The sequence below is a fragment of the Trichoplusia ni genome, chromosome 15 (genome assembly GCF_003590095.1).
Source record: "Trichoplusia ni isolate ovarian cell line Hi5 chromosome 15, tn1, whole genome shotgun sequence".
Lineage (NCBI taxonomy): Eukaryota > Metazoa > Arthropoda > Insecta > Lepidoptera > Noctuidae > Trichoplusia > Trichoplusia ni.
Genome location: NC_039492.1, coordinates 9,782,153 through 9,806,636, shown reverse-complemented (window position 1 = coordinate 9,806,636; position 24,484 = coordinate 9,782,153). Strand labels below are relative to the sequence as shown.

At 37.5% G+C, this 24,484-nt stretch overlaps 1 protein-coding gene across 1 annotated transcript; it reads right to left on the bottom strand.

Moving 5' to 3' along the window:
• Positions 1-743: 743 nt before the first annotated feature.
• LOC113501289 (protein FAM135B) lies at positions 744-22,991 on the bottom strand. The gene is made up of 18 exons (XM_026882395.1): positions 22,865-22,991; positions 12,101-12,318; positions 10,748-10,994; positions 9,953-9,982; positions 9,453-9,596; positions 8,978-9,149; positions 8,569-8,738; positions 7,895-8,101; positions 7,696-7,766; positions 4,922-7,612; positions 4,653-4,786; positions 4,443-4,572; positions 4,251-4,370; positions 3,811-3,999; positions 3,332-3,497; positions 2,491-2,699; positions 1,558-1,805; positions 744-1,048 (listed from the first exon to the last, which is right to left on the bottom strand). The coding sequence occupies exons 1-18, from the start codon at positions 22,939-22,941 to the stop codon at positions 860-862; spliced, it is 5,412 nt and encodes a 1,803-aa protein (XP_026738196.1). The 5' UTR covers positions 22,942-22,991; the 3' UTR covers positions 744-859.
• Positions 22,992-24,484: the final 1,493 nt, after the last annotated feature.

Here is a 24,484-nt window from a genome sequence, read left to right as displayed (position 1 = left end):
GGAAATGCCAAGAACTTGTTTAAGTTAAATTGAAAATCGATATTTTACTGGAGCTAAAAGTATTAGGGTTGTGATTTTGAACATAAGTAGGTACTTAGATAAGTGAATGTTACAAAATAATACCCTCGGTTGTTAGAAAGTGAAAACACACCATTTAATCTAATAATATTGAGCATATTATTAAGTATTTTAGCCTTATAAGGTTGGAAAAAAGCTTGTGATCAATAATTGAAAAAAAAAACGAAACTACACGCGGCAGCAGCACGGGTCGGGTTTTTTTTTAATTTTTACACAATATTTACATTGTTCTTTTCAGAAATCCAATTGTTAGTTAGTCGTTTTCAAAACTAACGTTTATAATTAACGTTTTTTTGACCGAGTGACATAAAATCCTAGAGCTTTTTCAGTCACGAAATTAATTGTAGATGATGTAGAGATAACATTAATAGATTATAAAATGGTGCTAGAAAGCAGGTAGTGTAAACAATTTCTAGTGCATGTCCAATACGTCATATCCGAAATTATTTTTGTTAATAGGCCATGAAGTCTATTACTCACAGAGCAAAGATTTTTTGAAAAGTTTCGTATTTTTAAATTGAAAAATTTAAATACAAATCAGGATTTACGACAGAAGTAAACTAAGTTACTAAAAACGTATTTTAAAGTTGCGGTAAATGTCGTACATAATTCGTATGTAGACTTTAAAACATCCTTAAAATACAAACCTAAAAATATATCTTTGAAATAATTATATCAGGTCGTGAAATATTTATAAGTTTAGCCTATTACCTATAATGAAGAACTTAGAGCTGGAAACATAAATGCTGTTTCATAGAACATAGGGTCACAGTTCCTAAGTTTATCGGAAGTATTTAAGCGCGGACACAAGAAGGAACTTCTCGATGAAGAGGTCGGAGTCCAGCGCTGCGATGTGCGCGGCGCGGCCCACCAGCGCGCTGGCCGTGTGCGGGAGCGCGTGCTGCACGTCATACCGCACGACTGACACTGTCGACGCGCGCGCCGCTAGTGGAGACACCATGTTGTGTACCTGGAAAATCAAAAAATAGTCTTTGTACTTTGAAGAAAGAATATGGTCTAGAAGGTTACTCGAGTACAGGGTGTAGAAAAAAAGAACTCGCATTAAGAAGATAACTGCACCAATTGGTCGATCACAGATCAAGGCATGACAAGTTCGGTCCGTGGGCGGGTGAAGTTGGTTTGTGGTTCCGGCTGATATTCCTACATCTTTGAAAGTCGGTACCGGTGTCAGAAGAAGTCGATAGAAAGTCTGACAACCAGTCTAAGGTGTATTGTATTGCCCAGGTAACTGGGTTGAGGAGGTCAGATAGGCAGTCATTTCTTGTAAAACACTAGTACTTGTAGCGAAGCCGACTCCAAAATAGTTGATAGGCGGATGATTAAAATCGTTATAATAAATATTTAAAAAATATATAAACTACTAGTAAGCCATAAAGTTCAGCAAGCAGAGACAGTCAGGATTGTAAGCTCTAGTTTTTCCTTTAAAGCAAGAACTCTCCAAATCTACTATCTACTTACCATTTCTCTATAAGCTTGTCCCAATAACGAGGTATCTTTAGCCGCGGCCTTACACAGCTCAAGTCTCGCAGAATGGAGTGGAACATATCTGTCCTGTCCCGACCCACAGAGTAGGATGTGCTTGAACTGATGCAGCTGGCTCCGCTCACTCAGACGGTAGAGGAACGACCGGCGGGGGTCGGACGCGTCGCGTAGTGACAGCTGGAGTAGCGAGCCAGATTTCTTCCATTTTTGCATGAACCACATGCCTGGAAAGATAAGCAGAAAAGTTGATTAAGCTGGTAGCTGGAGAGATTTGGATTCAGATACAAATCTTTATAAATTTATGAACGTCATATACAGGCTAGAATTGTATGCGACCTAACTTTAAAGAATTAACGTTTTTTTCTTGCAGAATGGTTCAGTTTTAGTGCTCAAAAGAGCGAAATAAGAAAGTTAGTTTTTTAGATAGAAATATGTATAAAAACAGAATAGGTTTATTCCGGTTTTCACGAACCTAGAACTAATTACATATTTTAAGAAAGGAGATTACGATGTTATCTCTTGGCATTTTATGTAGGTACCCGTTAAATGTTAAGTAATTGATAAATAATTGTAGAAGGTGCGCCCATCACTCGTTGAGATGATTTATTGCCAAAATAATTGATGGTTTAAACACGCTTATATATTTTATGTTTTTTATTAATTATCACATTATTAAACACGCGTATAAATTCATTCATATCTTAACTACTTGAACGAATCACTCATCAGTCTATATGCCTTTTCATTGCCCTATGTGATTTTTTCTATTTCATTAACAAAAATATTAAGACTGCTACTGCTTAAAGCGTGATAGAATGATTTCGGTTTTCACGACTTGGTTACCATTGCTAATCCTGGTATAATGGAGTTTTAACTTATGACTGATCGGTGATCGGTTTGTTGACTTACCAGCATTAACTAATCCGCTGGAGTTATACAAAGTCCCAAGGTGCGGTCCACTGAGTGACAGGAACGTGTGCAGCTTCCCCAAGAATGGTTTCATCTGTGGCCTCGCTAAGGCCGACCGGATGATGATGGTGCCAAGCGAGTGCCCCACGAAACTTATCCTGGCGGGATCGCTGGAGTTCTGAATGTGGGTCAGGATCTCTTGAACCAATCTGGTAACATCAAAATACAATGTGAAGAGCCTTGCGTCATAGATTAATTTGACAGTATGATCCTAGACCTCGCATTTATAATGATTATGATTATTTTAATTTTGGGTTCCAAGGAAGTTAACCTTTTTCCGGCCACACCGACCGTGTGATTGCTGATGATAGCATTCGTTGTTTATTTTTGTACACCGTGACTCACAGTTACAGACTTGTCCAAATACAATTATGACCCTAATGAGGCCTTGAAACTCGGTAAAATCCGTGGGAATACCTATTTATATATTTTTAGGTACAGTATAAAGGAAAGTCCTGCTGCAGATGAGGAAGTTATTCGTCGGCATTAAGTACATTAAGATAACACAAAGAAACCGCATCCGTCCTAACGAAACCAAATAAGCTACTTAATACACTAAACAAACAGAATGATTTTATTGATGAATATAAATTATGAATTGCCGTTCGCTAATACTTTGCAAATAAATCATTTAAGCCTGATTGCAATGAGTAATTACTTTGTTAGTTAATAAACTGGTTACTGGTACCTACAAGTCTTATAACCCGACGAAAAAAATATCAATTATAATAATATCTTGCAATATTGATTACTTATTTTATGATGTATAATTACACCTCACCTATCTGTCATCGTGTCGAAGTCAGAGAAAGTGTCGCCTTGGTTTCTCTCGGACATCAGGAAGTCTAGCCTTGCCCCGGGCAGGCCGAGTTCCAAGTAGGTTTTTACCAAGCGGAGGTCCGCCGCGTTGCCATCCAAGCCGTGGACGCAGATTATCAAATGCAGTCCTGGAAAAAGAAAGAACATACTTTCTTTACGCTGGGAAATTCGTAGCTAGAACCAATTCCCAGGGTCATGATAAAAAGTGGACGTTTGGAGAAAATAACTTCAAAGACAAGAACAAAGATTTATTTGCTTAAAATCGCTTTACCACAGCTGCATTCCCCAAATTTATACTTTGCTTCTGATATCCAAGTTAACAAATAACGTATTCTTATTAAGAAGTATTCGTTAACAATTATATTCTCTTAACTTACTACTATCAATTAGGTTTTGAGGAGTTTTCCTTGAAGTTAAATGTCAATTGTTTGGAATACTTACCTTCAGGATTAAACATCCTATACTCATCGCTGATATGGAAGTAAGGCAGTGAGTTCTCGACTGGTGGGAAGTCTGAGTAAATAGCGCCTGGATACTTAACACTCTGCCTGAACTCTTCTCGGCACTTCACAAACAATCTCTCAGACTCCGCTAGGCCGAATATACTGATTAAATTGCTTTCTCGTTGTTCTGAAATGTGGAAAACATTGTGAAATATACATAAAAAATCACGCGTCGCTACCAGAAAATTTATTCTATTCAACTTATTTAAATACTGATTGTTTAGTTATAGAATAAAATGTTGAGTCATTAAGCATTAATAAAAAAGTGTAATTAAAACGATCGGTTTATAAAGTAACATTTAAGCATAAAATTAACATAAATATTTTATAGTTATGGCTTTATGATATGTACAAATGTTATAAAAGTGAATTCGTTACCAGTTTCGTTTCGACTGGCCAGTTCTCCAGTGCTCTGACTTTTATTAAGCGTACTGCCGGACGGCGTACCGCTAGAATTAACCGATTGGTGCGGGCGCAGCTTCCGCCTCTCCATAATGCCTGTTAAGCCAAGCGATGGTGTTAGTAGCAGAAGCTAAACTGACTTAAATCAAAAGTCACGGTGCCACTCACCCTCACACACGTGGTATAAAGGATTATCTAGTTGCAGCGAAGAAGGCTGTGGCTGCTTTCTCGGAGTCTTTGACGGTGTTGACGATTTGCTACTTTGTCGACTCAACTTTGGTGATTTCGATGGAGGATCCTGTAATGCGCAAGTTCATTAAATGTGTTATTTATTGCCAAAACGAAATTGTTCATCAGCTATGGATGTTACGTGTTTACCTTGAATTGGTCTGGTGGAGGAGGCGCGTCCCTGAATTGCTGCGGTGGCGGCAGATGTTCGTAATCATTGTCACCCATAAAATGAGCCAAATCTACCTCAGATTTGGCTTTATTCGAGAACTTCTGAACTGCACCTGCCGGAGTACCTTTTTTGTGACTAGTCTTGCAATTACGATCTACCGTCAGACTTCGTATTTCAGCCGCGATAAGCTTTTCCGTGTATTGTATTCTATCTTTAAGTTTCGTTTTATCTAATGTTTGCGATTTACCTTGTGCCGGTTGAGGTTGAGGTGGCTGCTGCGGAATTTCTTTCCTTATGTAAGGATGAAGATTGTCACCTATCGTTTTAGATTTTTTCACCGTCCCCTCAGTCAAGCTCTTTGATGAGGAAGTGTAAGTCTTTCCTTGTACTGCGCTGAAAGAGTTGTGTCTTTGATTACCTTTTGACACACTCGCTTCAGCCATTTGTTGGAAACAACTTGCTGAACAGGTATCAGAGTTGCATCCTGCATCCAAGCCGTTGCTATGCATTAGTTTATTATATTCGCATTGGCTATCCGTGCATATAGAGTCGCTACAGATCGTACACTCTTCACATACTTCTTTATCACAGCATTCTATCTTCTCGTTTGAGTTATTTTGAGCGACCTTCACAGCTAATTTTAAAAGCCGTTCTCGTAACTGTTCTCCATTCAAAACGGTTCTTTTGAAATCACTGATAGTTTCGCCGTCAGTTTTATGATGTTCATTTGGATCTTCATACGTTTTAGTCGACACTTTAGATACGGTTGAGTTTCCGGGAACGAAATTCTGGTTTAATTGACAACTTGCATTATCCGGTGAGGATGGCCCCGAACTACGTCCGCTTGAGACCCATCCACTTTGTTCACTCAAACTTGAAGTAGAAGTGCTCCTATTACGTTTTTCATCTTTGTTAAGGAAGTTTTCAGGCGGTAATATTTTGAAATCTTTATCTGCAATGTCAAGAGGTGGCGATTCAAATGCTGGTGGTGGTGCTAAATTGGGTAAAGATTCGGATCCAAATGTATTATTTAAATTAGGCTCATCTAAAACCGAAGCAGCGCTTCTACAGTGTCGTAACAACTCAGGTCCGTGATCAAGACTGTACGGGACACTGGCTGATGATTCTAACCTTCTTAGTTCGAAGGGTATACTTTCATCACTAGACGATGACGCAGCTTCTGACATTAGCTGCGTCATCTTCTCGGAAGGTTTATGTTTTGTGCGTTTTTCTGGTTTCCCACTCGATCTTCCGCTTTTTGGCGTTGTTGCACCCGACTTAGGCGTAGCTCTGCCTGATTTTGGGGTAGCTAGGCCTGATTTTGGGGTTATGCCTCCAGACTTAGGCGTAGACTTGCCTGACCTTGGTGTTGCTCTGTCCGATTTAGGCGTACTCCGCTCCGATTTCGATGTGTGCCGATCTGATTTACTATCTCGAGATTTGATAGAGTGATGGCTGCTAAGCGAATCTCTACTCGAATTCATTTTAGTATTTTCTTTGGCGGTATGGCTTAATTTAGACTCCTTTGATCGACTTTTCTTATGTCGTACTGAGGGCATTGTAGAATGTGGCGTTGAAGGTGGTGTCTTCGAATAGGTTGATTTTGAAGTTCCGTCGCTACTTCTATCTAAGGTCATCACAAATCCACTATCATCACTGCTTTTGCTTGACTTCTTTTGATAGTTTTGGATCAAACTCCCTGTGTTAAAGTCGTAACTCCAATCACCTTTTTGGAGATAATAGTTGAGCTCGTGTCTAAGTTGATTTCTAGCAGCTTCAATATCAATTTGTTGGTTTTCTTTTTGATGAAACACGTGCGTAGAATTCGATCTATGTACGTGTTTATTAGAAACTAAGTTATTTTGATCAGTCACTTGAGTTTTACCACTAACCGGTGGGTAAGAATTACGTGGAGGCAACATAGGACGGGGTAAATTTACACTGTAGCCTCTTTGAAACTCTAACGGATTTCGAATAACATTGTTCACTTGCAGATTACCCTGATTACCGAAAGTATAGCCGTACACCTGGTTAGGATTAGGTTTCATCGCTCCGTCATACTTATATCCTACATTATGAAACACTTCATTATTCATCCCGTGTCCGCCTGCCATGTTACCTGGATGTTTGTATTTCTCTCTAAACTCACTTATGTTTTTCCTATAGTCATCTCCTCTCTCTTTGGAGCTGCATCTAGTTGTAGTATTCGTTGGGTAAGCTGTCGTAGTTACGCTTCTAGGTAATGTCGTTGGCTTTATTTGTTGAGGCGGTAGATATGGTTTGGGATAGTTGACAGATGAGTTAGAACTATTTCTCACGTTCTTTGTTAATGTTTGCGTAGTGTTGAGTGGTGTCATTTGCGAGACTCTTAACTGGTCAAGAGACTTGCTGTGTCTGGCTGGCAATGTACTAACGCCACTAGTTATTTCATGCTTTTGTCGGAAAACTTCTAGGCCGGGCTCTGATTTTTCTTTTCCTAGCCGAGAAACGTTCGAAGCACTTTTTGCCGTACTGATGTCAAGCAATGTCGAAGCGGAGTATCGGGACATTTGTTGTCCTTGTTGTATTGGGCACGAAGCAAATGCATTGTTCGGTGGTAGTTGAATTTCACTAATTTGATTGTTTTGCACGATATATCTATTTCTTCCCGTCAGTTCAAGTTGTTTATTATGGGCTTTTGGTAACTCGACTACATTTTGCTTTACTAAAGCTCGTTTTGGAGATCCACGTGCGGATTTTTGAGGCGCTAACGTTAAAGTTGCTTGTACAACATTAGAACTAGATTTAGGGGCGTTGAACTGTGGTTCGAGAACGTCCATGATTGTTTTAGGTAATGTAAGAGTGACTCTGGAGGCTTCCGATGACGGTCTTCTTGAGTCCATAAGCGAGCTTACGCTGCAAGCACAGTCATCGAGGGCTTCCGAACATAGGAAAGGATCTGAAACAAAACAGGATTGTACAAAAATTTGTAAAACAAACTACTTTTTGAGACCTTCTTGGATTAATTTGGACAGTACATACCACTCCCAGATTTACTTGCACTTGAGTTTAAAAATGAACGCCGCCTTGCGAACTCCGCAGTGTCTTGATATCTGAAAATTATAAAAATGCTCATTCAGTATTGTTTTATGTTCTAAATAAAATTCTTTTCTATCAAATTGTGCTTTCTTTCGCTACGTATCTTCACCAAAACATCTCCAAATGATCACACAAATATTACCTGTCTTCAAAAATAATGGGCATGATATGAGGGTCTCCGTCAAGCGCGATGCAGTGGACCGGCAGGGGAGGCAGCAACGCGAGGTACCGTGACCTCCGGGCTACCTCGCCGACGCTCTGATACGACTGGTAGTTGCTGTCGTAGCAACCAGCCAGGGAGTGGCGAGGGTTGTCCAGCACGAAGAAGCACTCCGCGAATCGCTTGATTCTAGAAAGTTAAAGTAAAGCATTTAGAGATTAAGTTAAAAACGATAGCGGACTACTATGGCGGATAAAGTTCATTCACGAGAAATAAAAAAAATGCAAATCAAAAATCTAAAGATGTGTAGAAATTTGACTCCAAACTCGTGAAATGTTACTGAGATGTGTCATATTTACCAAAATCGTGTAAGTATCCATGAAGGGACAACGACTAAACGTATCATGTATTTTAAGTCTCCAAAATGTAAGCTTAGTAAGTTTGGGTTTTCAATTGAAAAAAAAAACTAAAACCCAAAAACGTTTTTAATGTCGCTGGCGTTGTGTAAGAAGACATGATTTATGGTATGATATCGATTACGGTGATGGAGAAAGAGAAAGAGACTTCGGTGTGGTGACGAGCTTCCTGTATTGTGGTGGACGTGGTTTGGCGTAAGAGTGTATTAAGGAGTTACGTATTTATGTGTGGTGTGGTACCTGAGCGCGTGGTGTCGGGCGGCGAGCGCGTGGTGCACGTGCGGCCGGTCGGACGTGTGGTGCAGGAAGGCGCGCCAGCGGAGCGTCACCTCCGCGCACAGCCGCGCGATGTCGTGAGCCGCACTCATGGCCCACTCCTCTTCCTCGCCGCATTCCGACTTCTGGATATTCTGACAAAATGAATTAAGATATGTAGAGCGACAGGTTATCGAATTATTATTTAAAATTACTTTTATTAATAGAAGAAAGTATACAGAAGATTGGTTTTAGTTATGGTTTATTAGAATTGGTATTTATTGATCAGAAATAACTACAAAAAACTCTCTAAGTATACTTAAATGACCTGGATTTGAACAAAACGTGTATCAATAAGGAAAGTTTAAAATTTAAAGGGGCCATGAGGCCTTACCCTGCCAAAGTCGCTTAGATCCTTTATTCTCTGTGCAACCTCTCCTAAGACGGAGTTTGACGATGACTCCTCAGGAGTCAGCAGGACACCCGTCGATCCACATATTGCTAGAGCACTCTGCAACCCCTCTAAAGAGCCCAGCAGAATACCGCACACTTCAGCATGGACTTGCCTGAAAATAATAAATAAAACATTTTATTTTTCATTTAAAATAGCCAAACTATTTTTTTGGTCTTTGTCTGAGGATAGGATGTGCGCGTATTCCTCGATGTGGCATTCTTTGTAAATGAGAAGTGTCGTTGTGACCTACTTTTTACATGTTCCGGTTGCCAACTGTCAGAAAACAACATGCTTTTGAAAGAGATTATACACTAGGGCAATGGATTTGTACGTTAGTCCAACATTAAGAATCTTCCTCTTATTTATGGGGAAAAAATCAAAATGTGTGTGAAAACAAAAAAAAGTTTTTAGTTACCTTGCATGTGCAATTTTGCTGGAATTGCCCCCAGCACACTTGCCGGTGGATCCGAAGAGCACATTTTCGAAGCTACCCGATGTATTGAAGTTGGATCCTGCACTCTTCATCAACTTGCCCCATTGTTTACTTGAGCGCGGGGTGCTGGTACAGAACAGTACAGAATATTATGAACTAAATAAAACAATCTAGTAGGAACTTACAGCATAAAATATCTGTCTAGTAACGACACGATCTCGTTACTCTGGCCTAGGCAGAAGGGGCCCGGGGTGTTTTAGTCGGCGATAGTCCGATATATCCCCACGCAGTCCCACGTGGTTTAAAGTAATTAGCTTTTCACCCCGGATCAAAGGTAGGACAAAGATACAATATGTATTTTATTTACCAACAAGATTATGCCAAAAAATAATTCTAATCGGATCAGTAGTTTTTGAGAAATTTGCAAGTGTGCATATCTACATATAAGAATGAAGGTAATGTTATCAAGTTTACAAACTCACCAGCTTTGTACATAATGCATGATGCTTTTCCTTCGATGAACAGACATGAAATAATTTTAAGTTTTAATGTTTTATCGCTCTTTATAAATAAATATTTTTTTAAGTGCTACAAATCTAAAAAACATGCGACTTGGGTATTAGAAAAAAAATGGTCTTGACTGCTACTAAAAAGGGTTTCAAAATGCGAAAATTTTATTTTAAGAACATAAATCTCATAGCGTTCATATTTTATATTGGTTGTTAATAACTTTCGTTGGAACGAGCTTTCAACATACGAGTATTTTATTATTGAAGCTCATATTCTTATTGTTCCTGCTTGGCACTGATAATATCTAGACATCCAATTTATTGGTCACTGTTGAGTTTCCGATGCAAGTCAATAAAAACTCAAATTGATGATTTACAGTGTGAATGTGACATTAATAAGCGATAATGATCAGGTCATACGGATGTTCCGTGCCACACGTGGGACGGTAATTTGTAGCTTTTCATGTTAAATATGCAATTTTATTGAAACTGTGGGTTTGTATAACCTTTATCTTATTTATAAATGGCATTCGCAGACGTAAAAGTTTGGAAAAAGGAGTTATAACACAAAAGCGTGAGTATCGCCTATTGTGACTTCTTCGAATGAAAATGGTAAATTTTTATAACAAAACTCCTTAGTTCATAAAGATAATGAACATATTGACGTACTTCTGATACTTAAAAATTCGCAAATTTTGGATAATAAATTGAGGTTTTGGTAGATCTTTCCAACTAAAAGTGATAATTAAATGTAGACCATATACTTACTTGATATAAGGTTGATGTAAAGCAACTAGACTCGCATGAATAGTGATGGAGACGGCAGATAGATGGAAGTAGTCGAACAGCACCGGCAAGTGGTAGTGCAGGCCTTGCGAGGGCTGGAAGTGCAGCTTCAGCACCCGACATGACACGGGCGCGAGGGTGCTGGACTGGGCACCCTCGCTGCACCACAGCTCCACTCCAAGACTCCACTCTGCCCTCTCCAGCGACTCCTTCAAATTCCGACTGTCCACTAAACAAGAACAATTAGGTTATGACATTCTTGGCAAACAAACGGTTCAGTCAACTTCTATTAAAAGAACGAAAGCAATGAGTTCCAAATGCTTGTCGTTGTATCCGATTGTGAAATGAGACATTCAATTTTCAATGACCTCTACAGTACATTGAGCTTGTTTTCGCAAAAGAACAGCATCATGTTTCCTGGATTCGTTCTCAATACCCTATTTTTATCAAAGAAACATCCTTGTACCATAAAAATATATTTAGCGTCTTAGTATGTGTAGATTAGGATTCACGTTCACGAAAGCATTAATGAATCAGCAGATAATCTCAGAGACGGATAATGTTCGAAATATCTGTGACATGTATACCTCTCACATATTTAGTTTGGGGATAAAATAAATCTTTCATCTTCGTCGCTAATTCTTTCACAGCGTTTCATAATATTTGCCATTAATTTAGCTCAAACCTATCTTGGCTAAGAGAGTTCTCAGTTATGTATCCTTTTGTGGTCATTTTATAGTCTGTCTAATATGCTCAGAACGTGACGGCATGGGGCAGCAAAATATGCTGGTGTCCTCGAATGCTTGTGTAAACGATCTATTAACCATCGACATTTAACACTTCGCGCAAGCACTTTAAAGGTCTTACAATACAGGCCATTGTTTAACCAACTAACGTAGAATAATTTAGGAGTTTAACCAAACGGAGTAACCAAACGGTTTCTTGCAATGAAGCTACTGAGCTAATGTTGCTGGCTGCTGGTGAGAGAGTTCAGTAGCCTGTCTGTTTAAAAGCAGATAAACATTTTTTTTTAAAACGATTCCCGCATTGACGAATTTAATCTCTGTGTCGCGGGGGGTTTCACAAACATTCAAGTCACATGCACAAAGACACCCAGACTCAGGACAAGCATTCGTGGATCACACATATTAAATGATGTAACGGTTTACTCACGCGTATTTATCGGGGTAGCCCAACTAGTACCACCACCGATAAATACGCGTGAGTAAACCGTACTATCAAAAGATCACACATATGCTTGTTAATGGATCAAACAATTGCTTGTTTGGCGTGGCGACATCAACCATTCGGCTATCCATGCAGTCGTTTTCTTACCTAAAAGATGAGCCCTAAAGTGCACGATGTCCCGTAACGTGACCTCCTCGTTTCTATACATGATTTGGAAGGCCCGGGACGCGGCCAGACCCCCGATGAGGGACGCGTTGGCGGCCGGGCGGCCGGTCCGCGCGGCGCCGTTGCCGCTCGACACCGAGGCCTCGATGTGAACCGGCACCTTCGGCGACACGCGGAGACCGACGCGGACCTGATACAGTCTGAGGGAAAAATAACATATTACTTCAAGTTCTTGCCGGAAAGGAAGATGATAGGAAAGGGAACCGATTTTTGTGACATGGTTGATAATTTCTCTTGTTCATCGCACAAGATTTATACTTAGGTCTGTTTTAATTGATCTTGGCCTGAAAACAACCCACGATTTTTCGAGCGCTAACTCTGATTCAAATGCTGCAATGCAAGACAATTATCTATACATTCAAAATACTTGAAGTTTTCTATTCTATTGCCGTCTTGTTGTCATTCTATCAAGTTTCTCAATAAAGCTTCTTGACCTATTTTATATTTTCCCAGGACAACCCCCATCTTCAAATAACAGCACTTAAATTAAAACAAATGCATCAGCTAGGCTAGTGTGATCGTCAACGTAGCTACTTAGTCACAATATACATGACCTAATTACTATTTATACCACAATATTTAAGCAGGATATACCAGAGACGCTTAAAATCTAGGGTAAATATGATAAGCATGGCTTATTATGTTAAGTTCATTGGGGTCATCACGCTTCATTACGGCCGGCTCCCAAAGGTAGCAGTTACCTTTACTGTCGCTTAGAGCTTGACTTATGATGGCACTTTTAATATTTAAGCCTTGGTTTTTCCTGTTTATGAAGGTTGTAGTTTAATAAGTGACACCACATTTTTTTTTCGAAATTAGAAACTAAGTGTTTCTTTTTATTATTTTTTTAAATATTTTTCGTGTCGGGTAAATGCGTATTATCCCTACTAATATTATAAATGCGAAAGTAACTCTGCCTGTCTGTCTGTTACGCTTTCACGTCTAAACCACTGAACTGATTTTAATGAAATTTGGTACAGAGATAGAGTTGACCTTGAGAAAGAATATAGGATATTTTTATCCCGGACTTTTGAAGAATTCTCTTGGAAACCCGATACCTGTAACCGACTTCGACGCGGGCGAAGCCGCGGGCGAAAAGCTAGTATAATATATTTGGCTAAGCATTAAGAGGATTGCAAAAAATCTATCAAATAAGTTACTTGTACTTCAATCGTATTTAGTTAATTGAAAATGATATCACAGAAACATAAAATCTGGATAAAAATCTTATGTGTTATTCCTGGTTCAAAACTATCTGTTTACCAAGTTTAGTCTAAATTAATTCAGTGGATTTTGGATTTAAGAGGTACAAACATGTAAACTTTTGCGTTTATAATAATAGAAGGATTAGAGAAAGCTTCAACTGCACAGTGAATGACTAAAACCTCATTCTTTCTAAGCGGTACTAAATCAAATCCAAACCGAATCAAAATTCAGACCAAGTCCCGTAGCATAATAATAAGCGATAGAGAACACTGCATCAACATGCTCTACACACGGATTAAAGATTAATTAGCTTTGGCTGACATAATCTCTTTGTTACATAGTCACACCTTCGAACGAGCTGACGTGTCATAACGACGGCATAACACGGGAAAGCTTGCAATTTATAAAGAGTTTACAAAATAGTAAGAATGAGGATGGTATCGTTGTTCGGAACCTCATTTTTGGAACAGGATCCTAAGATGACATTCATTACTGGGGCTTCATATTTTCTATCATCATATTATCTTCATATTAATAAGTACAAAGTAGTTTTCCGATTACAAATGACAATTCTGGAGATGGTTTTAAAATTAACAGTTTTTGTCTATTAGGTTAATTCGTTATGTTGACAACTATTTTTAATTTTAGGTACCTATCCGATTACGGCGAAGCAATAAGGAAATGTTGTAACTAGGTAAAATGAGTTAAAGATAGAAGAGTCTTGTTATTATTAATCAGAACTATTTAAATCATACATCATAAGTGTAAAAATGGCTGAGAGTAATTTACGTAGAACTGGACAGTTTCCGAGCTCAAAACATAAAAAGCCTGATGAGGGAAATAAACTAAATCTAGTGACTGTGTGTATTTCATGATTAAACCACCATACAAGTAACAAAAGTTTTTACCAAGTTTTACGAGCATGTTTTCAAAAAACGCAAAAAAAGAATACAAGAACAGTCTCACTTGCCAAAGCTCACAATTTTCTTTATTTAAAAGGCATAAAATACCTTATACGACAGTCCATTCATTTCTCGTTTTAACGGCGGTTGGTTAGGGGCACTATGTATACTGTATACCTAGGTACACGGCTAGCTAGGTATAGCTGCGGTGTAAATTGATTTGGGTCGAGACCGACGCGACAGGTGTAAATGAATTGGGGTGCAAAAAGTGCCCGACTTCGTACGCCACGCGGGGTTCGATCGAGGTACGTTTATTTTTCTCGTTTACTAAAGTTCTTTACAATTCGTTTCGCAATTGGTAAATTGTCATGTTTGTGTTATTGTAGTGTAGAAATCACTTAAATAACATATTAATCATATTTTCCTGTATGATTGAAGTTTCCATGCAAGCTGCATTTAGGTTTAAATAGGTAGGCACTTTTAAACAAGTCACTCCTACATTTTTATTTCCTTGACTAGTTTTTTACCATTTTTATAAACTTGAAATGCAATAAAAGATGAGTATTAATCTTCTTCATGCAGGTAATCGTTATCTGGAGAAAGAAACATAGTACCTGCACTGGATTTGCTCGTCTAATAACAATGATATACAACATTATCTACAAACCTACCAACAGTAAATATTCAATCCATCTTACTCTTCATTTACCTTTGATACCCAAGATTGGTATTGTCACAACAATATAGTACATCCATAGCTTGGTTGGTAACGCGGAGTCCCGCGAAGCCTCTATAGGCGGAACTACTCAAGTAGATTGAAAACCTTGTACATACGTATAGCTGGAGTTTTCAAACCCTTTGTTTCCCTATTTGCATCGCCGTAAGCAAAAATAATTGCTGTGTACTGTTGTTGCTGTGGGATTTTGCTATGTATAAAATTACGCTTGAATCTGGCTTCGAGTGATGCTGCGGTTTGGATGAATCCGGAGATTTGTTGAGGTGATGAAGATGACATTCTTCTTATGTGTGATCAATTTGTAAAAAGAATTGCTAGTTGGTTTTGGTTCATTTACGGTTAAAATAACTTGGGACGATGCATTGATTATAATATTCCATAGCCTTCTTTTTGCTCAAAGGTACGTGACTATTATATTAAAAAGCGTTTTCAAGTCCTCCATCATTTAAAGTTTATGCTATGGCAGCTCTTAATTAGAAAACCATTTAAAAAGCGTTAAAAGCTAGATCCAGAAATAATTCTAATTCGTGGAGAGCCGGTTGCGTTTATTACTTTATTATTCAAAGCCTGAAATAGCCTGAAACGAGTCTGAAATGAGCATGAAATAACCTAAAATATAAGTTAGTGTTCGCTCCATTTCAGGTCTGACATTAATTTTATGTAGACGGAGCTCTTTCAGTTGGTTTTCAGTTTTCAGGTGGTGTTGCTAATTGTTTGAGCATTCATTTGGGTTCATTTAAATTTCCTGATTGGAAAGTTTTACTGAGTCTATGCGATAGTTTTTAGGTGAAATAAGATTTTGTGTGGTGAAGTTTGTGTGAGATATTTTGGTGAAATTGGTAAAAAGTATAACGATTCAAGCCGAGTGAGGTTGCGAGGATCGTTAGTGTTGATAAAAATACTCTAATGTGGTCAAAGTCGCGTGATTATATTTATTACAAAAATTCAGAAGCCACACTTATATTTGCTGAAATACATTTATAGTACGTTAACAAAATAATTAATAAGAACATAGCGATGTGAATACAGCATATACAAACGAACTGTCATTTTCGTAATTGGAACGTTTTCTATTGACAGTAACAATTGAAGAAATGTCACTTTGCTAAAACATTCAATTAATTATTATTCAGTTGCATTATAATATGACTAATTAAAACCTGACACAATTTATTTAGCTTTACTTTGCATAAGCTACTTCTTACTTAAGTTATTTTATTGTTGCAGCAACATTTTTAAAGTTTCTATTTCCTATCCAAGATTAAAACAAGCAGTAGGGTAAATATAACCTCTTTGAAACTTGAAGCAATTCTAAGAACTCTTCCAATACGGCCAGCTGACAGCCAAATTAATGATAGTCGGTGAAATCGATTAAATCGATCGATTTGGATGTTTTATAAGGTGTACAGTAGCGGGGCTGGTACGCCTCGCACTATCTATGATTAATATGCTAATAATGCAAAGGTATTGTGAAAATATACTGTTATTCTTTTACTTAATATAAGGGAAAAAATCATATAGCTAATACAATTCGAAGTAGCCGGCACTTGTCATGTATTATTTACTTAAAATCAGTATGTGTTTCTCAGTCAAATAATTGTAACATTTATGAGAAATAATATCCAGAAGTACCTTGTGTCGTGGTGCAATTCGGGGGAAGCCTAGGTTATGTCAAGTAGTGGACCGGGATCGGTTGAATAGATTGAATCATTAAAAGTTCCGTGTTTAAACGTTTAATTAAAAGTTTATATCAGTTCGTCAACGGCTAACATATAATTTTAAAATTGTGTTTTTCTTGATGTAAGTCGTATCTGCTGGATGGATATCATAAAATCTCATGCAAAATGTAATTAGTCTTACAGAAAGCATTTAAAAATATAAATTCCTGGATTCATCACGATCCTCGTTGAGACATACCAAGCTTTTATGCAAATAGTCTAATAATATATATTATATTGCAAATATAAAAATGTCTACACACACTTAAAGTCAATAGAATTTGTGCCATAATACTCTATCAATGAAGACTGAAAGTGGCCTATATTAGCGCATGCAAACATTATGCGGTAACACACATTATTTATTTATTTTAAATGTGAGACACACTTAGGAGCATGATCCACAAATATAAAGTAGGTCACAAGCGTCTCGATGCGTAGGAGTTGTGTCATTTGCAATTTTAAACGTAAAATAGAATCATCTTATACGTTTGTCGTAAATGTTTTTATTGTCATTTAAATTGTTTTGTGTGTTGAATGTTTTAATTTTGGAGTTCAATTAGAAAGGCGTGTTTTATTTTGAATTTCAGAAGTGGAAAATTGCTGATTTTAAAATCATAATTATCGGTAAAATGTTATTGCAACCAAGCTAATAAACTTGCCTGTTACCTATACCATACGATCTTATATCGTGCAACTAGAGTCAGTAATGTAACCTTTTAAAAGTGCCTGAGAAACTTCCTATTTGAAATAAAAACTTTTGATTTTGCTTTTATTATAGGGCTATTTCGGTAAATAAGAGCGTGTGCAAGTGTCTCTTTTCTTCACGACAACCTTCCCGTTTTGAACGCTGGTTACGGTCTGTAGACAGTCATTATGAACTACATAGAGATGAAATAGACATACTATAACAATAGCACTAACCTTGTGTCCAAACAGGTCAATGACCTTTGGCTCATTCAAAAAGGTTATATATAACTCTCATGTTATGCTCACCTTATAGTCATCGATTTTCCATCAAAATAATGTAACAATGGCCGTCAAATATCAAGGCACTGTCGAAGTAGACTTGAACAAGTTCTATGTCAAGAACTTAGGAATAGACGATTCAGGAAGCGAGACTTGACACGTCTAATCGAAGGAGTTTGCAGACAGCCTGTGATTAGAGCATGAAGAGATCTTAGTGCAGAATAGTCGAGATTTTAAAATCACCGAAAATCACGGCTTTCTATAACTGAAAAACTTTTTAAGAATATAAACCATGTACAAAATATATTTAAAATAGATTTTTTTTTTTACCAAAGATACGGACACTCCAACCATAAAAGATAGATGTATGTTCTCACGAAATATTATATTGATCTATCTAGTACTGCCAGCGTTTGCAAGGAAACCATGAAAAAAGTCATTACATTGGAAACCTTTAAAATGACTAGTTTTGTTGTTTATTATTCTATGCTTAGAAACCTTCCTCTTGAATGATTCTAACTATAAAAACTAAACTTGTCTATTGCACGGATTTAAAGATGTTAGCATACTTAGGGGCAGGCAGACAGCGGGAGCAACTTCGTTTTATAATAAGCAACGATTAAAGTGAAGAAGACATATATTTTCTAAAAGTATTTTCGTGGTTTGCAAAGCAGAAGTCATCAAAAAGTAATAACATTTAAAACATTTTTTCATGAACTTGAAATGGGCAATAATCAATCTACTTCTAGTGTCAAAATAAATAAACATTAAAATACCGCGTACATTTGTACTAACTTTTTTACAGTACGTATTAATTCTTTAATTATAAATAAACAGTAAAAGTTTATCTACGTGTTTGACTAGTGTTTATGACGTCCTACTCGCTACGTTCCGTAGTAAAACTGCCAGAATCAAGAGTAAACATTGTAATGTCGAATTGGTTAAAAACAGTTAATTTTAGACAATAACCTTGTAGTGCTGACGTGTGAAGGAATGTGATGAAAGACGAGATTGTTTTTCTAAATGTTTTTTATAGTATTGCGGTTGAAAAATCGTCTCAGTAATCCGTAATGGTAAATGGCATGCGCCAGTGAAAACAAGTCGAAGATGTTATAAGTGCATCAATAATTGTACCTACATTGAAGATTTGAGTTTGTTCGAACGACGAATTTATTTGTTGTGTTGTTTTATAGTAACTGTCGTGATAATAATTCATTATTGCAATACAATGGTTTTCTCACTTTAACACAACCTTAATCATGAGCTGACGCTGCAATAATGTAATGAATTTAGTTTGTTAGAAAAGAGGTCATTTTAAAATTTAAAGGCCTGTAAAAAAATTTGACAGGCGTCAAAGTACGCAATGCGCTAACTCTCGAGCTGGGTGTTAAAATTAATGAACATTATCCATTCATTTAATATCATTGATTGACCCATTGAATATTATTTGATATACCTTTCAATTAAGTATCAGAAGAAAATCCTGAAATATCTTTAACAAACATGTTATGATATTTAATTATTTTAGATTCAAATTCAGATTTGTCAGATAGATGTACCTATATTTATATCACATTATCTATAAAGTAATCTGTCGTCTTGTAAATTGATTCCCGTCACTCATTACGACTATCTAAAAATTTACAAATTATCTTTCAATCGTCAGTATGAAATTGCATTAATCAATATGTTGAAACCGTTAAAAAACATTACTTCTCTTAGTATTAATTTATTAGAAAATGTATATACTCAGAGTACTATATTTGTTAACACATTGAATCCATACTAAATATCTATGAAATAGATTAATGACAGATGAGATTAAGTTTAACTGAACTGAGTCCCAAAATAAAGTGACCGATGTGTTTTTATTTATAGTCTGAGTATATTTGTAAAGTGCAGTACGCGTTTACGATACGTTCGCATTTGTTTATTTTGAAATACAGAACGAGTTCTAGGCTCTCAAAGAGATTTTTTTTTTAATGGCTGGCAAAAATCTTTGCCATTCAGTTATGTTTTTAATTGTAGTGATGTATATAGTCATTTGATATTGTCTGTATGCACAGAATCTGTTGTCAACATCTGATGTTACATTTTGTATTTTTGTGAACTTCATAAAAAAAAATCGGTAACAAATAATGATTACGAACTTATAATTTTGGCAAAAGTAACAATAATAAAAGAGAAAAACAGACGCTTCGCTTTCTTTATAATGGAACTTTCATACCGTAAGCGAATTTCAAGGAATGCTTTGAAAAAAATACTTCGAAAATGCCAAACAATTGAAGATTTAAAAACATTGTTAAAAGTTTAACAATACTGGCACGCAATGGTTGAGTATTATCACTTGTTTGCACGCCAGAGGTTTCTATGGTATTGAATTTACTGATCCGATTACAGTCATAGAATTTTATTGGTTCGCTGAAAAAATACTGAGGCAATGTTTACAATAGGACAGAAATCAAATAAAATACATCATTTGATAAGTTGTAGTAAATCTTTGTGAACCACTTTCTTCAAGAAATCCTTCAAAATTAAATAAATTAAAAAGGAACTTTGATTTTTTTTTAAAAGACAACACCACACATTCAAGTCATTGGAACTATTGCGAACCAGGATTGAAAACAATAGCATGAAATTAATCAGATGTAGAAAACAAAAAGAGTTGGCAAGGTAAAAGTTTATCGTCTTTTTGTTACCTGCTGAAGCAATAGCAGATAAAAGATTATCATTAAGAAAAAGGCTCATTTGCCAATTGAATCCAATAATAAGTAAAGAAAAAGCGTCTGAAAGCATCTGAATCAGGTATGTCATAACGCATCACACTATTAAAAAAAAGAAGCAAAAAAAAATCGCAATTCTTTTTTCAAATGAAATCAGAATTATCCAAACTTACTCGTTAAAATTAAAAAAAAGAAGGAATAAGCATTTAAAAATTTCGCTGGCTATGAGTAATTCGTGAAAACGGGTGCTAAAATCAACGATTACCAATTGTAGGGTATGAGTCAGCTCTCCCCTCTGTTAAATTAATTGAAGGGTCGGTTGGCGATGCCAATGCAATTTGCGTGCATCAAACGTAATGACGGGTGACAAGTGAGTTTTAATAAAACCGGTAAAGTGCGAGCTGGACACAAATTTGGAAAAATAATTGGCCGTCCATTAAATTAGCGGCTGTGCCAACCGTTGCTACAAATCGATTTTTATTTTAATTGTTTGTCGTTATACCAGCAACACAAATACATCATCATCATCTCCAGAAAATTTCACCCGTACAGCTATTAAGACTGGTTATATACGCATAGACATACAGACAGCGAAGCTTAGAAATAGGGTTCTTTTTGTAAGGATTGATCTGCTTTTATGTATATAAATTATATCTAGGAACGGGTACATTAAGATTCACTTTTGGTAGCTATTCGAGCTAGCTAGAGCTAGAACCCATTCCCATAGCCCATGTCAGTCTTAACTGTTGTGTCTATTTCTTGGTTAAGCAAAAACAGTTAAGCAGTTTCTGAGATTACCATAATATATATACAACGTCACAACCTCAAAAAAAATTACCTCGTTATAATATTATAGTAAAAACAATAATGTTTCATAATTTAAAGATATACCATCTTTACATCGATTACTTAATGTAAACGCAATCAAATCCCTTATCAACACTATTGATGATTCTAATTTGTTGAATTTATTAATAACGATTGATGGCATCATTAGGTTAAGCTACTATAAATTATTATAATGCATAGATCCACTCTAGATTATCAATATAATATATGGATTTCGGGTATTGTATAAATTTACTATTATTTATCATATTCGAGAGTAATAATTTCTGGGTATATAATTATAAAGAACTGAAAGTTTTCATATTTTCGGAAATATCAGTATTTATCGATTTATCATTTCTTATGCATACGTCAATAATATAAAATTTTCATGAGCTTGTTGGAAGCGGGACTCTTAAGGTTAAGTAAACGAAAAAAAAACAATTTGCAAAAAAATTATTACCGTAAAAGCTACCTCAATAGTAATTATGATTTTTATTTCTTTTTATATCGCCAATACAAATGCATGAACAGTAAAAAATCATGAGATACTTCACAAGACATAACCTAAAAAAACAAAATTATAAATCAAATCATTTCTTTTTTCAGATTTAAAACCTCCTTATGTTAAACCAACATCAGCATTAGATTTACCGTTGTCTATTCATAACAACGTACGCAAACGAGCCACGACTCTGGAGGCAACTTGGCTTAACTACTTAATACTTCAAGCGATCTAATTAGCTTATCATACAAACAGCTAAAATTATTTAACTTGTTTCGTAATTACCGTTTAGCTGTATGATGATGTTACGACGTATCTAATAGTATTTGCAGACATAAGACTATAGCGCAGTATTCAGTTGTGAATAGAGATAAGATGGGGCTTTTGCTTATTTTTTTAAGTCTTCATAGTAACAGGGCTTTTTGTTAATATTAATAACATCTACGAAAAATTTTCTTCTAGATATGTGTTTAAGATCACGATTTTTAAAGCATTACACGATATACTTAGGTACTAAGTGTATCGGATCAATAGTTAGTGAAAAGTCGTTTTTAATCCAACATCCAGGCACGGACGATTAGATTATCAGACGCTGCGTCGTAGCCGGTCTTCATAATTTAGAGTTTCGTCAATATACTCCTATCTTGATAGCACTATCCCGCTCTAAAGTTGGGGTAATGCGGGGAAAGAAAATTTACCAATAATTTCTGTCTGCGTACGTCTACAATCAAAGGGCATCTTTTGCGAATGTCAAACGTATATTATGACTGTAAAATATGTACCGATGATGTATTTAATGGTTGTATTGCTATTGCAATGTTAAGGTACAGTCTACTAAGTACCTCAATAATGATTTATTTAAATGCGCGATAGAATACTCATGAATTAATTTATGAACCTAGTTTCTAGTATACCTGCGGATCAATAATTTATATTCTGTATTTAAATAGAGTACGGTGTTTTCGTTAAATAGATGAATACAGCCTCATTTCGTCCAATTTCACTTATCAGTTGTTATCGACGTTATCAGTAAGGTCCCGGTCCCGATGCCCCGGTGGGCTGCTGGGCCGGTGTAGCTACATGATGTGTGCGAGCTCACCCTCTCTGGAAGAGGTCGACATTGTAGAACTTGTAGAGTTCCACGGAGAACTCGAATGTGGCCTGCAGGTCGCTCATGGTGTGTGTGTGGAGCAGGCGCGGGCGCGGGCGGCGCGGCGCGCCATGCCGCGGCCGCTACCAGCCCGCAGCGCGCATGGCGCTCTCCGCCTGCCAGCACTGCTCACTGCACTCACTGCACGACCACACCCGGCGCCCGCTAGCGCTGCTCGCGTCGGGCGGGTCCAGTGCCGCGCGCCCCGTCTCACGCAGCCGCCGACACCGACGTACGGCTCACAGTGCCAGAACCAGGAATTCATTTTTTAATAGCGGCCAGCGCGCATGCGCCATTCGCCGCGCGCCGTCCCGAACGTAACGACTAGGGATGAGACGGTGCGGATAAAGATAGCTGTGGTTATCTGCATTTCGAATTGATTGTATTCACAACAGCAGCAGAATTCAGAATGTTAAGTGTATATTTCTTATTTAGAAACTGCAGAAGTTACAAGAGTTTACAGAGTTTGCTTTCTGTTCTTAGAATAAATCAGTAACATTAATAGGTACTGATGGAATGCTCAAAGTAAAATACTCAGTAGTACTATGAAATGTTCTGATCGATGAAAGCTATTTGAGATAGAGATGTGATTCGAGTTGGTCTGTAGGGATATTTTCGGATACCGTGTGTTCGTGCCTAGCGGTGCGTGTCTGCGGCGGGCTCGCGCCGGGGCGGGCGCCTGCAGTGGCCGCGCCGCGCGTCACCCACCAGGTGCGCCGGCCGGAGCGCACAGATATGTCGCCGCGTGGTAATGCGGCGCGATTACGCTCTCCCGCGGGACCAGGCGACACTGTAAAGGTCAGGGGGAGGCGGACCCGCGCCGACGCCGACATAACCTTTCTCCTACCTGCCGATCACAAGACTATCATTCTATACCGATGACGCCATTTTATAATACCTGCAGGGGTGCGATTTGGCGACCTTTATTTGAGTGAGATTTAGGATTTTACGAGACCGACTAAGCCGATGTTATAGACAGTTGCGATATCGCTACACCGTCGGCGCTTCGCCGGCTGCTAGCAATTATTTTAAGCTTTAGTCCACGTGTCGTGTCGTATTTTTATCGTACTTTGGACAAGTTTATGATGAACTTAACTCACAAAGCTACAACCACCCTAAAAATAAAACACGTTTCAAGTTATCGATCTTAGTATGACTCACGTTTCTCTTGATGCCTGGCTGTGGAATTACATATCTAGCATAATAATTAGCGTTCGTTAATGTTGAAATGTATGGCTATAAATAATTCTCGCTCTAGTTATGATGTAGGTAATGGGAAAAAATGTCTAGGTGTACGAAATCGAGTGGGATTGAATTTGAAACGTCTGTAAAAAAATAATTGGAGGATTATTGCAAAAGGTCATAGTTCAGGTTTGGGGGTCGATAATCGGCGAGTTAGCGAGAGGCTTGCAGGATAGTGCCGTGCCGCCTTCGGGACAAGCCGGGTTCCAATAGGGTTGATTGCGTCTTTATTTGGAACCTTTCCCAGGATTCCCGTGAAGCGGTATTGAGAATTGAGGAATGTTAGATGATATTACGTACTATGTCGATGTAGGTGTGCTTAGATAG